The sequence below is a fragment of the Eublepharis macularius genome, chromosome 17 (assembly GCF_028583425.1).
Source record: "Eublepharis macularius isolate TG4126 chromosome 17, MPM_Emac_v1.0, whole genome shotgun sequence".
Classification (NCBI taxonomy): domain Eukaryota; kingdom Metazoa; phylum Chordata; class Lepidosauria; order Squamata; family Eublepharidae; genus Eublepharis; species Eublepharis macularius.
The window spans coordinates 31,677,564-31,692,855 of record NC_072806.1 but is presented as its reverse complement, the minus strand read 5'-3'; the positions used below and the strand labels follow the sequence as shown (position 1 = coordinate 31,692,855).

The 15,292-nt window shown below is 45.6% G+C and overlaps 1 protein-coding gene across 1 annotated transcript in view; it reads left to right on the top strand.

Moving 5' to 3' along the window:
• Positions 1-615: 615 nt before the first annotated feature.
• Positions 616-15,292, top strand: part of AKAP10 (A-kinase anchoring protein 10) — a 31,909-nt gene continuing 17,232 nt past the window's right edge. Inside the window, exons 1-2 of the mRNA XM_055001878.1 lie at positions 616-768; positions 14,819-14,866. Coding sequence (XP_054857853.1) covers positions 747-768; positions 14,819-14,866 — 70 coding nt within the window. The 5' untranslated portion in view covers positions 616-746. The remainder of the gene's footprint in view (positions 769-14,818; positions 14,867-15,292) is intronic.

Here is a 15,292-nt window from a genome sequence, read left to right as displayed (position 1 = left end):
AGGCAGGAAGACAGGCAGACAAGAACAAGAGTCCAGTAGCACCTGTAAGAGTAACAAAATTTGTGATAGGGTATAAGCTTTCATGAGCCTACCATCTTATCTGAAGGGTATCTGAAGAAGTGAGCTGTGGCTCATGAAAGCTCATACCCTAGCACAAATTTTGGTAGTCTTGGAGGTGTAGATAGATAGATAGATAGATAGATAGATAGATAGATAGATAGATAGATAGATAGATAGATAGATAGATAGATACCCTTATCCAATATGTCGGAATCGACCTAAGTGGCCTCTGCCCTTACACAAGATGGAACTTCTGCACCGCCCAAGTTTTACATTTCCATGCCCTCTTCCAAGATGGCTGACCTCCAAGCACCGCCTTCCCTGTTTCCCTTGCCTCTTCCAAGATGGCCACCAGAACTCTCCCATCGCTCCTCTCCCGCGCTTTTGTCGCCTCGCGAGGCTAAAGCCACCATGTCGCTTGAGGGCAAGTGGCCGGCCGGCGGTTTCCCCGGTTCCTGCTCCCTTTTTTCCCGACATGCTCCGCGGGCCTTCCCTCGCCTCAGCCGTTCCCCCCTCCCCCCCGGAAGAAGGCATCGGCTCGGCGGTTGTTGACAACATGGCGGCGGTGGCTGCCGCCTCCTCGGTGTGGGGCGCGGGAGGTGGCGGCGGGAGCGGCAGGAGGAAGGCGCCGCACGACCCCTGAGGGAGACACGGGCCCGGCTCGTCCTGGCCCGCGCCGCGCCGCCATGTCCTTCTTCAAGCGGAGAGGTAGTGGCGACGGGCGGGGAAGGGGCCAGGCGAGGCGGGGCTGCCTGTGAAGAGGGGTCGGGGGGAGGGGGCGAGGCTGCTGGGAAGAAGGTTTGGCTGGGAGCCGGCGGGGGGTATCTCCCACCTCAAAGCCTCACACACACCAGCTCATTCCAACTGTCTGCAACAGAATTCCTCAACTCTTGTACTTCATTAATTTATTCAATTAATTCATTTATACTTTGCCATTCTCCCCGCTGGGCTGACGCCTCGCCTCTATTTCATCCTCACAACAGCCCTGTGAGGTAGGCTAGGCTGGATGTACATTACTAGCCCAAGGTCATAAGTGAGCGTCCGTGGCAGAGTGGGGATTTGAACCTGGCTCTGCTGGGTCCTATGCTAACCACTATGCAACACCTGCTGCTGGAGATTTCCTAACTTGGAGAAGCTGGAATTGTACCAGGCACCTGCAGGTGAAGCAGGTGCCCTGCCACTCACCTTTGGCTTTATGATCCTGCCTTGGGCAGATGGTTGATGGTTTCTCTGCCTCTGCCTTGTCTCCCTTGAGTTGGTGGCCTCTTTCAGCGCTGGAGATGCCAGGGCCTGAACCTTTTGCATGCAAAACAGGTGCTGTGTTACCAAGCTTTGTGCTCATTAATAATAATATTAACTTTATTTATATACCACCCTTCAGGACAACTTAATGCCCACTCAATGGTTTACAAAGCATGTTATAATTATCCCCACAACAAAAATCACCCTGTGAGGTGGGTGGGTCTGAGAGAGCTCTGGAAGAGCTGTAACTGACCCAAGGTCACCCAGCTGGCATCAAGCAGAGGAGTGGGGAATCAAACCTGGTTCTCCAGATTAGAGGAGTTCCCTACTCTTAACCACTACACTAAACTGGCTTAGAGGAAGGTGGCTTAAACTGAGTCAGACCATTGGTCCATCAAGTTCAGGAAGACCTGACAGCTCCCTCCCTTCCAAAATCTTAGACAGAGAAAGGTCCTTCCTGTCATCTGTGAGCCCTCAGTCAGAGATGCCGGAGACAGAATCCGGGGCCTTCTTTATTTTTATTTTATTTATGTCATTGATAGTCCACCTTTCTCACTGAGAGTCAAGGCGGATTACATAGTGTGAGATCAGTACAATCAGTAGCAAGGACAAGGGTAGGCATTTCCATACAGTGTCAAGGACATTTCCATAAAACAATGTTATAGGGCAGATGAATACAAGTTTACAGAGCACGGATTACATTAGCAAGGATCCAATACAGGGTTGAAGGACTGCTGAAACAGAACATAATCCATTCTAGGATTGACATTAGACAACATGATACATCATTTATGCTCTGCTTCTGAACCCTTGGTTCAAAATGAAGTTGGTTTAAGTCAAGCGAGAACATACATCCATTTACTGCATTGCTGAATGGCAGCAACTCTCCTGGATTTCAGATGCAGAGAGGCCTTTTTTCCAACATGCGAGATCCTGAAACTGGAGATCGGACTTGGGATCTTCTGCATGCAAAGCTGGTGGGTGTGGCTCTCCAGGGATTTTCCTGGTCCAGTTACCCAAGATCCTTTAATTGGAAATTGTTCCCAGAGCCTTCTGTATGCAAAACCGATGTTCTGGTGGATAGGAATTCATGAATTTCAGGAAGAGGGGTGTAAATGTGGGAATTGAGGTATGTGGTACGTTGGCAATTTTTATGGTATGAAGGATGAGCTTATGAGAAACGGATGAACGTAACCTAAAAAGAGGAGACTGGGGTGGGGAGGAAGTGTTGATAGCCAGGGAATTTTGGGGAGTGGAGACAGGTTGATTAATATTTGGGAGCTGGGTGATAAAGGGAGTTGAGTGTGTGGCTCAGGGAGGGTGTCCAAATGTGTTAAAGAAGGGAATGAGGTAAAAACTTGCTGTTCTGTGAGGCAGAATTAAAGTAGATAAAAAATCATGAATTGGAAGGTTGGTTAAGAAATAAGAGAAGCAAGTGGCCATGGAGATTTGGAGCTGGGCTCAGTTTGGCAGTGGTGTGTCAAAGAACTGAGCACACAGCAGTGGGGAAGAAGTTGCAGAAGGTGTTCAGAATATGTAGGTTATGCTGCCTCAGGGTGAGACAAAATGTGAAAGCTGGATACCTGCTGGGGCAGATCAAGAGACGGAAGGGCAAAGGGGACAAGGGCATCGCAAGTTTCTCCTGACCTGTATTACTTACTGAAAGCTGTGGTTGTCTCCTGCCCAGGTGGCATTATCTCATCTTGGATGTCATGGGATGCATTTGGGCTGTTGGAAAGTATCCAACGAAGGGAACTTTGACTCTTGAAAGCTTATACCTCAGGTGTCTTGTTGATCTTTAAGGTGCTACTGGACTCAAATCTTGCATTTAAAGTGAATTATTGATACAGTTGGTGAACTTTGGAAAATTGGCCTCTGTGCCCTGTTTGTTGGCCCTCCAGGACAACTGGTTAGCCACTGTGTGAAGCAGGCTGCTGGACTAGATTGTCCACTGAGCTGATGCAGCAGGGCTCTTCCTGTGTTCTAATCCCTCATCTTTATTCCAAAGTGCAATAGTGCCTTCTGTTGTCTCAGCACTTCTCCATTTTGTCCTGCTACATGTGTAGACCAGGCTGTGTTCACCAGTAGGTCTTAGACATGGGATCAGGAAAACTGGATATGACCCCAAGGCTTGGGGTGTCCCATTCATTAGCAAAGAGATTGCAGCCATGACTGCGTGTCTGGGGTATAGGGTTGGCAGCAGTGACATCCTGGGCAATGAAAATGCAGTTTGAGGATTCTGTCTGAATGAACATATCCCTATGACTCTGTCTTTATACTTTAGCTTCTCCCTTTGCTTACCATTGTCATGTCAGAGGACATGAGTGAATGTCCTTGAGCATCCTGGTTTTCATCTCAGTAGCTGCCTCTGAGCAACTGGCTTTTGCTGCATCTCTCCCTGGCCTCAGTGTTTCCTGGAACCACAGAGGAGCCGTGGAGGAGAGTTGACCTGGTGGGATGGATTCTTAGCCTTCACCTGGTGCATTCATTCTTCTCAGCACTCCTGAATGACAGTGGGGGAGTCAAAATTGATTATATTCAGAGGCTCCGATAGTGAACAGTCATATAACAAGGCATGGACACTTCCTAATTGCTCTGCATTCAGCAGAAGTCTAAAAGCTTGCCTGGGTAGCAGGAAGCTCAACGCCTTGGGCAGTGTGTTAATTTTAGAAGCCTTGTCTTTTTGATTCATGAGTAGCATTCAAGATAATGCACTGGGTTGCAGGACTGATTTGGCTATCTGTCTTCAAGGAGTACTCAGTTGCATAAGTTTTTGGTGTTAAGGGAAGAGGTTATCCCAAACAAATGAGCAAGGATCATGGTTTTCAAAATGAATATTAAATTTGTTTCGAATAGCACAAAAGTGTGTCAGCTGGTGCCTCCTTATGTTAAAATAAACTGAGCATCCTTAAATCTCAAACTGAACGTATTCTACAGCAAAGGCAGGAGAGGGTGGTTCTCCAGAAATCATCAGGCAATATTGCAGAAATAGATGGTTGATTGATTTCAGTGTGGCTCTCTCATCTTCTCGGGCTCACGGGTATATTGGCAAAGAGGATTTTCAAACTGTTTCAAAATATGTCCTGGTCCCTTCTGACCCCTTGGCTTGGCAGGCCTGTGTGGGCCCACAGTCCCCTAGGTGTTAGTGGTGGCTGGTGTTCAGCTCCCCAGGTGACATTTTTACAAAATGCTTCTCATTCTCCAGAATTGCCTTCAAGGGATCAGGTATGTTATAGCAGCCTGAACTGAAAGGCCCAGGCTAGCCTTCCTTCACGAAAGGGCTGCAAACACTCAGGTTTTTCTCGTTTCCGAGTGGGTACAAGGCTGATTTAATTATAGAAAGAGGAAATAGTAAGATGTGCCTGTTGGCGCTTTATGCATTGTGTCAATACTTTGCTGATTGTATAATGCACGTGACCAATTTACACTGGGCAGGCTTCTGAGAGAAATTGTGTCCATGTTATCAAGAAGCAGTCTCATTGGCTTTCGGGTGTGTGGCTTTGCCTGAAAGTTGGCTTCTGATATGGTTCATTGGTATTTGCTCATGAGTTAGGAGCTGTTTTGTGGCCAGCCACTCCCATCCCCCTTATTAAATTCTGTTCTGGGCAGGTGTAACACAGCTGGTCCCTTGACCATGGTCGGAGGAGTAAGCTCTGGGATTGTTTTACTCAAGCCCCTGCTCTCTTTGGTTATACATTTTCTCTGTTGCCTTAACTGTGGCTAAAGGTTAGAGCATCAAGGACATTAACGCAGTTTTACTTTTAACCAAGGTCCTCACAAAGCTTCAGTCCACAGTTTGCCGAAATCTCACAGTATGCTCCAGCATGACAGAGGAGACTCTTATAAAGCAACTCATCCTCCAGTCTGTATTTATTTCATGTATGCCCTGTCTTCCTCTCCAATGGCGACTCAAAAAGCAGCTTACATCATTCTGCTCTCCTCCACTTGATCCTCACAACCACCCTGTGAAGTGAGTTAGCCTGAGAGCTCCCCTTGATCCTTCAGCCATGTTCTGAAGGCTTGTTGATCCTCAGTTGTTCTACAGGAATGCCATTAAGACCTTTGTAACTGGTCTGCTTTTTAGTGGCTGTGAATAAACCAGTCCTGGTGGAGAGGTTAGCAATAGGAATCATAGTTGAAAGAGTTATGGTAGGTTGGGCAAAGTCTGTAAGGTTTAAGACTGCCCCTTCCTGCCAAGATTTCTCCCCTGGCATCCGACATCTCACTGGTGGTCTTACCTAGGGGGAAAAGACCACAAAAGGTTTCCAAAGGAAAGAGCCTGGTGTCTAGGTCATCCTTGTACATGGCCTACCCTGACTCTAAAAATACGAGATACCTGCAGAAAACCTCCAAGTAAACAGTGTTATCACTTCGGATCAGTAAATGTTGCTGAGATACTCAATAATACCGACAGACTTGGGAGTCCTAAATGTAATGCCAGGTTGTTATTAGTTAGTTTTCTAAAGGCAGGCAGCACAAAATCTAAACACTGAAAGCCACAGAAAAGGTATCCCCTGACATTGCTGCAAACTGGCGACTTGTGGATTTCTCATGAGTGTTGCATTTCTAGAATCCAAATCTGTCTCCAGGACTCTTGAGTACATCCCCGGACAGGACCAGGAGGCAAAATGTGGATTCCTCTGCCATTTAAGTCTCCACACGTGGTTTCAAATTAGCATGTGGTAAAACCTGCCTGAAAGTGTCATTGCTTCAAAATGCAGGTGAGGGGTTGAATGTTTAGATGCTTCCTCATGTCAGAAGTTCTCTGCATGTAGCAAACGAATGGTTTAGAGAGCTAGTGTGTTGCGGAACAGGGTTTGACAAATCCCAGGTCGTCACAGCAGTTAGAAATTTCATTGTGGTGTCCATTATTGTTTCTGATGGCAATAATTAAACAATATGGTCATATATAACCCTGAAGGCTGAAATGTCAGTCTGGCTCCTAACATTTTGGACTGGCTTCTAGAGCGAAAGAAAATTGTTCAAGGCCTGGCATAGAGTTTGAGCACGTAAGGACTAATAGTAATAATGATAACTACTGTGTTTATATGCCTCCCTTCTGGACTCAGAGCAGATAACAAAGTCAGTGTTATTATTATCCCCACAGTACAGCTGGGGAGCTGGGGCTGAGTGGAGTGGCTTACCCAAGGCCGCCTACTGAGTTTGTGGCAGTAGTGGGATTCAAACCAGCAGAATGCAAGCCAACAATGTAACCGCTGTGCTACAGTAGCTCGCTAAAACTAGGACAACCCAGGTTCAAATTCCCACTATGCCATGAAGGACAGCCTAACCAGCCACACAGGTTTTTAAGAGGACCAAATTGGGGGGCGGGGGGAGAGATATGGCTGTCACCCTGAGCTGCTTGGTGAAAGGGCAGGATAAAATTCAGGAGGAAGGATAATCTAGGACATACACGCCTCACACACACATTTTGCTACCTTTCCATAAACAGGAGGTTTCTTACCTTTTTAAAGTAAAGAAGCATCTACGTGCGTAGATGTCTGCGTGAAACTCTTTGACAAATGTTGACAACTTCTAGCCTACTTGTGCTTCCGTAAAGAGAGAGAACAAGATGACCATCAAAACAAAAGTTAGAAGCGCATCTCTGACTCGTGCAGAACTCTTCTAAGGGCTGAGATGTTCCGAATACTGGGTGGGAAACCATTTGTTGTTTCATAGGCTAGCAGTGGCCTAGTTCTTCTTGCTTCCTTTCAGAAGCAGGAAGGAGGGAGAGAAAACAACAGAAATGTAAGGTTTGTGTTACAAAAAGCCCTGCTGGGGACACTGCTTCTTAACTTCCGGAGATGCAGAGAAATAAGGCGTATCCACCTTCGGAACGTCACAGAACCCTTAGCAGGCTGAGATTAGGTCTGGCAAAAATTGAATGGGGACAGGTCTGCAGGGAGAGGCCTGACTGGAGGCGCTGAATTTCCTTTAAATGTTAAGTGTATCAAAAAGTGGAAACTGAGCCGCCAAAAGAGGCCATGTCAGTTCTAAAATGTTAATCCTCTTTGAAGAATGGATAACGACACATCTGTATTATGGGATTACTCAAACAAGCAAACCTTCTTATGATTATTAAGGAAGTGGCGTAAGGAATTAGGCCAGGTGTGGGTGTGGGCTGATATTTTACTGGACTAAATTATGTTGATAAGCCACATGCAAACCTTTGAATTTCACAGAGCTCTTCATACAGAAAGAATGCTTCAGTGGGTTTCAGAAATTTGCATATTCTTACACCAACCAACATGGGCCTCATTAGAAAATACTTTTCTTAACCTGCTTTTTATCTCCTAATTTCAATAAGCAGCCTCCAGTTTTCAAGGGATTGATAACATTTCAGTTCTAAATAATCTCTCTGCTGGAAATCCCACACACCATAGTTACATATTTGCAAGTAAGCAAGCGTTGGGTGTAACAGTATAACTGAAAGCCCGGGGTGGCATGGGGAGCAGAAAAATTGACAGGGAGAAAGCTTCTTGAGGATTTTTCCCCAACCCCTACCCTCCCAATAATTAGAGATTTGAGGGAACACTAAAAAACTCCAAACTCCAATGAAATATGTTGCTTGGAATGTTTAAAATATATTCTAAGACAACATTTACTCACCCCTAAAGATTTCTGCGTAAGAAGTTCTGCAGCATTAGGGAATGATAATTCTTGTGTATACTGAAGGGGGGCATGCTGGATTGTATCCAACACAGCGTTTCTGTGTGTACAAGGATTTCTACTCACAGCACTAAAGCTTTTCTGCCCCCTCTCCCCCAGAATGCCCCCTGAAATTTTGTTCCTGACTCCCAGAAAGCTGGGAGCTGGGTCCATGGAAACAGAACACTGGACCCAACCCAGTGTTTTCAAGGGTATACAGTATTTACTCAAATGCAAGACTAGGCTTTTTCACACTTGATTCCTTCCAAAAAAAAAGAAGAGGAAGCAGTTGTCTTACATTTGCGTTAGGGTTACCAGTCTCCTGGTGGGGGCGGGGACTTCCCCAGCTTCTGCTCACCCCCCCCCCCTTTTACTTGGCCTCACAGAAATAGGGAGGTGAGGGGTGCTGTGTGCTCTGAGACACTCCTGCATCAAGCTGAGAACAACATCATTCCCAGTGCAATGCAGAAGCGGCAGATCTCGCCAGGGATTGATTTTGTAAAAATTGGTCCAAAATTTAACGTTTTACAAAAACAGCAGCACTTCCTCCTCTCCCCAGTCCCCTAGTTTGGACTCTGGGGGACCTGGCATCCCTAATTCACATACAAGTTACAGTTATTTCCAAATTTTTGTGTGTGCATATAACATTTGTAAGGGGCTGTTTTATATTCAGGGTCACCTTCCTTTCTAGTAAATACAGTATTTACTATTAAAAGTGCCTGGTTTTGTCCCCAGTTAATATGCTATGCTGTGTATAATACCCTACTGGGTAGTTCAGTATTTTTAATGGTATAAAGTTTAGCTCAGTACCGTAATGTGCTGCTAATCCTGCTATGAATGTATTGGACTACTTCTATCCAAATAACACACCTTTGTTTACTATAAATTTTTGTTTATATGCTTTACAATTTTATATACCTCTCTGATGGCCAAAACTAAGATATATGTGCCCAAGTAACATAGGATGCTGCAGTCTGCAGCTCTCTCTGTCTCTTTCGGGGACTAGACATATCGACTGTTTCGTTCGTGGAAAAGTAAGGCATTTATACATTGAAATTTCACAAACATATGAAACGATTTTATATGCTAACTTATACACAATGCTGCTTATGTTAAGGCAGTAAAACAAATGTAGGTTTTATAAGGAAGTAATGCATATATATCAGTTCTCCCCCAAACATATTTCTTCTGGTGAAAAAATCCAGGTCTCCACCCCACAAGGAGAAAAACAATAATTAACCTTCCTTCCTTGCTCACCTGGGCATGATTTTAAAGTAGGCATTACTTGTCTATAGCAAAAAGAATCATGCTGTGCAGAGTTTGTTGGTTTCTTTTGAAAATTCGAGCAGCCTGTGTGAGCTGCAGGCCTGAGGATTTTTGAACTTTTCCATGTCATCGGAGGAGGAAGAATCATGTACCCGCAAGCTCTTTGGAGGAAGTGTCAGAGAAGCTGACTAGACTGTTGCAAGAGGGTAGCTATGCTCAGCATAACTGTCTTCCATACTCTGTTGTTCTGATTTCAGTCAGCTTGTTCAGCTGGAGGCTGACAGCTGTGCAGAAATATTTAGGTGTGACTGGAATTGCAGGCAGCTAGAGGTGGTAGCATGAAGCCCTCATTACTAGTAGCAAGTTAGTAATTAGGAGGAGATGATATAATGGCATAAGTGCAGGTAATAGTCGCGTGCTGATTAGGTGTTGGAAAAACTAATACCATGGAAGTTGAAGGTGAGGGCTGCGGCGGATTCAGACTTAAATTGGGCAGAATTCTGTGATGCCTTCCTCCGTTTTTATTTATTTATTTATTTGAATCATTTATACCCTGCCATTCTACCCCAAGTGGCTCACATCATTCTCCATTTTATTTCCACAACATCCCTGTAAATTAGTTTAACTGAGTGTGTGTGACTGGCCCAAGGTCACCCAGTGGTAGACTTGGAACGCCTCCCCCCCTCTCAGATTTTGATGTTCTCTAACCACTGCACCCCACTGGCTTTCTCCCCCGCCTCCAAAGCCAAAGCAGTCTATATGTGGATATTTTTCGGTTTAGAATCACCCTCCACAGCCTGCTAGGAAAATGAAATGGGGTCCCAATATGTACTGCTGGCCGCCGTCTTAGTAAAGAGTCGGTGTTGTGATATAAGGTGGCAATTCCAGGGCCTTCCTGGCTTGCTATTAACAGTTGTCCTTTTGGAACTACGTGGTAGTTTTGTAGTAAGAGCCTGGCTGTAAATATTTCTCCAGTGCATTCTGTTGCCACTGGCAGTTCACGGCTTCCATAAAGGGAAATGAATGGGCCAGGCTGCTTAAATCCAGGTTGGAATTGCCCTGCTTCTAGAATGAAAGCGCTAACCTCTAGCAAAAGCATAAAGTGCTGACTTGACAGATTGTGTGCCGCCTGACAAACTGCTAATGCCACAGCCGCTGCTCTGCAAGAAGGTTTTCCGTTTTAAAATACCAGATTGGGGCTAGGCGCCTTCTGAAAAGGGTTGTCCTGCGTGTTGGGCATAACACCATTGCTCAGTAGATTTGCTTTGAAAAATCCCATAAATGCAGCATGCCCCTCTGTGACCTCTAAGCAGAACCTGACTCTTGCTTTTCCTTGACTGAATATATCTTGGGTTTTAATATTGCTGCTTGGCAGAACTGCCGTTTGGTTTTGCCATCTGGGGCAGAGCTTTTTGTGACTTCGCTTCCTCAAAGGAATGTGGCAAAAAAATGGCATTTCACAGACACCTCAGCAGTCCCATACAAGGGTGCTCTGAGCGATTTGTGAATTGAGTAACACACCTCCCCGACCTTGCTCAAATGGACAAGCTGGGGATGCACTAAATTTTTAAAAGTTTCATGACTGAATATAGAATACCAGCTAACCAGTGGGATCCCATAGAAGAAACATAGTTGCTGCCATTTCTGGTTTTCTACAAAAGGCAGCTTAGAAGCGAACTGAAAAAGTAGGTAGGAATTTGTTGCCCCAGCCCTGAAGAGCATCTGGGTCAAGCACCACTTAAATTGTGGAAATGTTTTGAATTCCAAGTGGAAAGCCTGAGCGATCTCTCTTGCGAGGTCTGCCTCCCCCCACCCTCCCTGTGAGCTGCTTGGTCTCCAAGTCCGCTCTGGCTAGTTAATTATGTAAAGCTCCGTGGAGAGGGCTGTATTTCACACCGCAGCCGTTCGTATGCTCTCTCCTTGCAGCGGGAGACAGTCGCTTCCGAAACTGGGCCAGTGAAAAATCCAGAGCAACTTTCAGCTGTCTAACCAAATAACCATTTCAGTTGGTGGAATTCACAAGCTGGTGCAGTAGAGTTAAGAATTAAACTACTGTCTCACACACTTGTCCTGGGGAAGTTGCTTTGCAGTACGCAGTGAAAAGGCAAATTATTGCCAGTAAATTAAGGCTTCTGAAATAGTACAAGATCATGGCTGGAAATCTGCAGTGTGTGGGAGGCTTTCTATTTCTGATTCTTAATGGGCTGTGTACCATTTTGCTGTTTCTATAAATTCATAGAGTTCCAGGTCACAAAAAGCTAAAAGGAGTTTGGTTGCATTTTAAAGATGAGCAGATTTATTGGGAGACAATCTTTTTGTGACCTAGAGTTCAAAAATGAGTCTTACAGCACCATAAAGACTTATGTTTCTTGTGGAATAAACTTTTGTGGATGACAGTCCAGTTGCTTTTGATGTGGACACAAACTTCTTCAACAGCAACAACAACAACTGTGCTTATATACCACTCTTCTAGACAGATTAGTGCCTCACCCAGAGCGGTGAACAAGCTAGTGTTGTTATTATCCCCAGAGTACATCTGGGGAGCTGGGGCTGAGAGGAGTGGCTTACCCAGGGCCACCTACTGAACTCAAGGCAGTAGTGAGATTTGAACCAGTAGAGTGCTGATTTGCAGCCGAACCACTTAACCGCTGTGCTACAGCAGCTTTCTAAATGCGGTATCCTTTAAAGTGCCCTCCTGGCATTCCTCTTTTTTCCCCGTTTGCTGCTAGAGGCAATCAGGGCCACCCCATGGAAGTAAAATTCCAAAGTAAAATTCTCTGATTAGGTAGTGGGTTGGTGGCTGAAATCAGCATTTAGATGGTTATGGTCACCTGCTGTTTTGAAGTGATCACCTTTTTTATTTGTTTACTTGCATTTTAAAATTTCAGTGTGCTCATCAATAACAGGCAAAGGCAGTTTCCGTAACATGCTGCTTAACAAACATTGTGTTAGTGTTTCCAGCTGTGCAATAAGTGAGAGCCTACATTAATCTGACAAGCAAGATGTTTAAAATACTCAAAGAACGCAGCTCAAGGCAAAAATAAACTGGAGGTATTGCTTGTGAAGGAGCCTGCTTATTTTATGAGACCGGGCATAGTTCTAGTTCTGCAATATGAGGGTAATACTGGCCCACTTCGCAAGACTGTTGTAAGATTAACTGAGATAATATATGTCAAGTGCTCTGAAGGCTTAGGCAAAGCACTCATATTACATTGGTATAATGGCAACACAGTAACCTACATTTTTTTCCTGCCCCACTGTATTCTTTTCTTGTTGACCTTATGGCATAGGGTTTGCTTCTGAATATGTCTAGCTTTGATGGTTTTGCTGACTGCTTTTTTTGCTTACCGGATCTAGAAGGGCATCTGTTCCAATGCTGTGCACCAAGACTGTGCACTGTGCCACATCTTCTCGTAGTTGCCTCCTTGATCAACATGCACAACCCAGACCACATGCGACACAAAGCAGAGGGGGAGGAGAGGTGCCAAAGAACCGATAGCTCCAGATGACTCATTCAGGCTAAGCCCTGCTGGAGGGGAAGATGAGCTTCTCCTTCCTCAGGGACATATGCTGGTCAGCCTGGAGAACAAACCAGCCAGGGGCCTGGCAGCTTTCTGTGCCCACTTCTTGCCCGCCATCTTGCCAGGCAGTGCTGTTCCCGATGCACTGACATATCCAGGGCTTTTTTTTCTGGGAAAAGAGGTGGTGGAACTCAGTGGGTGGCCAGCATGGGGGGCAACTCTTGGCAGGAGGTGGAGGCCCTGGTACCACATGCGCGCCCACAAAGTGCGTGCATGCTCCCAGGACCAATGATGTCACTTTGGGTCAGCTGAAATAAGGGGGGAGTTTTTAAAAGTTTAAATCACCCTTGGTCTGGAGGTCAAGGGGTGGGGCCACCAGCCACGTGACCATTTTCAAGAGTTTCTGGAACTCCGTTCCACCACATTCCACCTGAAAAAAAGCCCTGGGTATATCCTAGCTGAAGGTCTCACTTCAGGACAGTGAGGTGGCTCCATTCACGTGCTCTTTCTCCTGTCCTTCAAGGTCCAGAGGAGGCACAGCCCTCTTAACTCTTCACAAAGAGGAGTGCAGCAGGGTGGTTTCGGCTTCCTGTTCCTGCATTAAAGCAGTGAAAACGGGGAGCTGGATTATATTAATGGAGAGTAAGAAAGGAGCAAGTGGCACTCCTCAAAGGACCACTTGGGAGGAGGAGACACGGGGGTCTGCAGTCTTGGACTTGATTCTCACCGAGAGAGAAGAACTGGCTGATGAGGTGAAAGTACATAGGTAGTAGTGACCATGTAATGTTGGGTAAGGGAAACGCTGAACGTAGTCAGACATATAGGTTGGATTTTAGAAAATCCAATTTTAACAAGCTCAAAGTTATGCTAAGTAGAATTCCATGGTCAGAAATCCTCAAGGAGAAGGGAGTTCAAGATGGGTGAGAGTTCCTTAAAAGTGAGATATTGAAAGCACAATACAAATTATTCCAATGAGAAGGGAAAATGGGAAGAAACTAAAGAAGTCAGGGCGGCTCCATAAACACCTTCCTAAAAATCTGAAAATTTAAAAAGACACATTTAAGAAATGGAAGGAGGGCTGTATAATCAAGGATGGATAGAAACAAATTGCCAGTGGGGTCAGGAAGGAATTTTCCTCCAGGCCAGTTTGATTGGGTATCCTGGAGATATTTTGTCTCCCTCTGGGTATAGAGCAAGAGTCACGGGGGGGGGGGGGAGCTGTGAATTTTCTGCATTGTGCAGGGGGTTGGACTGGATGACCATTGGGGTTTCTTCCTGCTCTATGTTTCTAACTGCTGTCAGATCCATAGCAAATTGTACCTCTTCATTATCTTGATTCCTGTTGTCCCTGTTTGGCTCAACTTCCCTCTTTCTTCCTAATGGCAAGGAAAAGTCCATAGCTCGATAGTCAAACGTGTGTTTAGAATTGCATAAGGCCTCACATTCAGTCTCTGGCACCTCTAGTTCAAGCAGCAGTCTTCCGCCTTTCCAGACCTTGGACTCGCTGAGCTGCAGGCACCTGGCAGAAAGAGGGTGAGACTGAGTTATGACCTTACCAGTGTCAAGGCCAGGACTGGGCTGAGGACAGGAAATGCAAGCCCCGCCCCAGGAAGTGTGCCTTGGGGAGTAGCCAAGAAGGAGTCCCCATCGTCACTGAATGACCTTCTCCTGTCGTCCTGCTGCTCTTCTCAGCGTGCATGCCAAGAGAGGCAGGAAGCAGGGCCCCATTGTTTTCTCTTCAGCCAGTCCTTCCAAAAGGCAGCAAAACGAAAGGCAACTCTGTTGGGGCTCATGGCCCGGGAGGAGGGGCTCCACGATCCACTCCAGGCTCCCAACCAAGAGACTGAAGACTCCTGAGTAGAAAGCTGTAGAGAGTTCCTGCCCGTCCGTGTACGTAGTCCTAGGTCTGTTAAGCCAGTTGTCAGACTCTGCATACGGAAGCTTCACACATTCAGAGAACTTTGGATTTTTGTGATGGGCAGTTTGCATACCTTGACTTTTTCTATCCATTGGCATTTGATGATGCCCCTCTGCTCTAGCTTCTTAGTGGATACCTGACATCATCATTTTATATTTTGCAGTGAAAAACAAAGAGCATGAAAAAGCAACAGAAGCAAAGGCAATTAAAGGTAAGTTAACGGTCCTTCAATTTAGAAGAGCTGAAGGGGTAGGTCGCCAACTTGTGTATTCCCAGGGCCACTCTGCCCTCCGGGTAGTTTTATCAGGGTCCTGGAGGGGATTTTGCCACATCTAATGGAAGCTGTTCAAGACCATGTTGATTGAGGTCCAAAGAGAAGGATACCTTGTGTTACTAATTTATTTAAAACATTTCTACCCCACTTCATCCTTCAGACTCAAAGCAGCCAACAGAACAGCATCGAGGACACAAACTATAACAGTCTGAATTAACAAAATTAAAACACAGATTAAAATACACACATCACAAAATCTAAAAGTGGTCAAAATTTAAAGTGCACATAATTAAAGATACATGGGATTAATAAAGCATACAGCGGTGGACGAGCAGCACAGCCAAATTTACTGAAACATGTTTA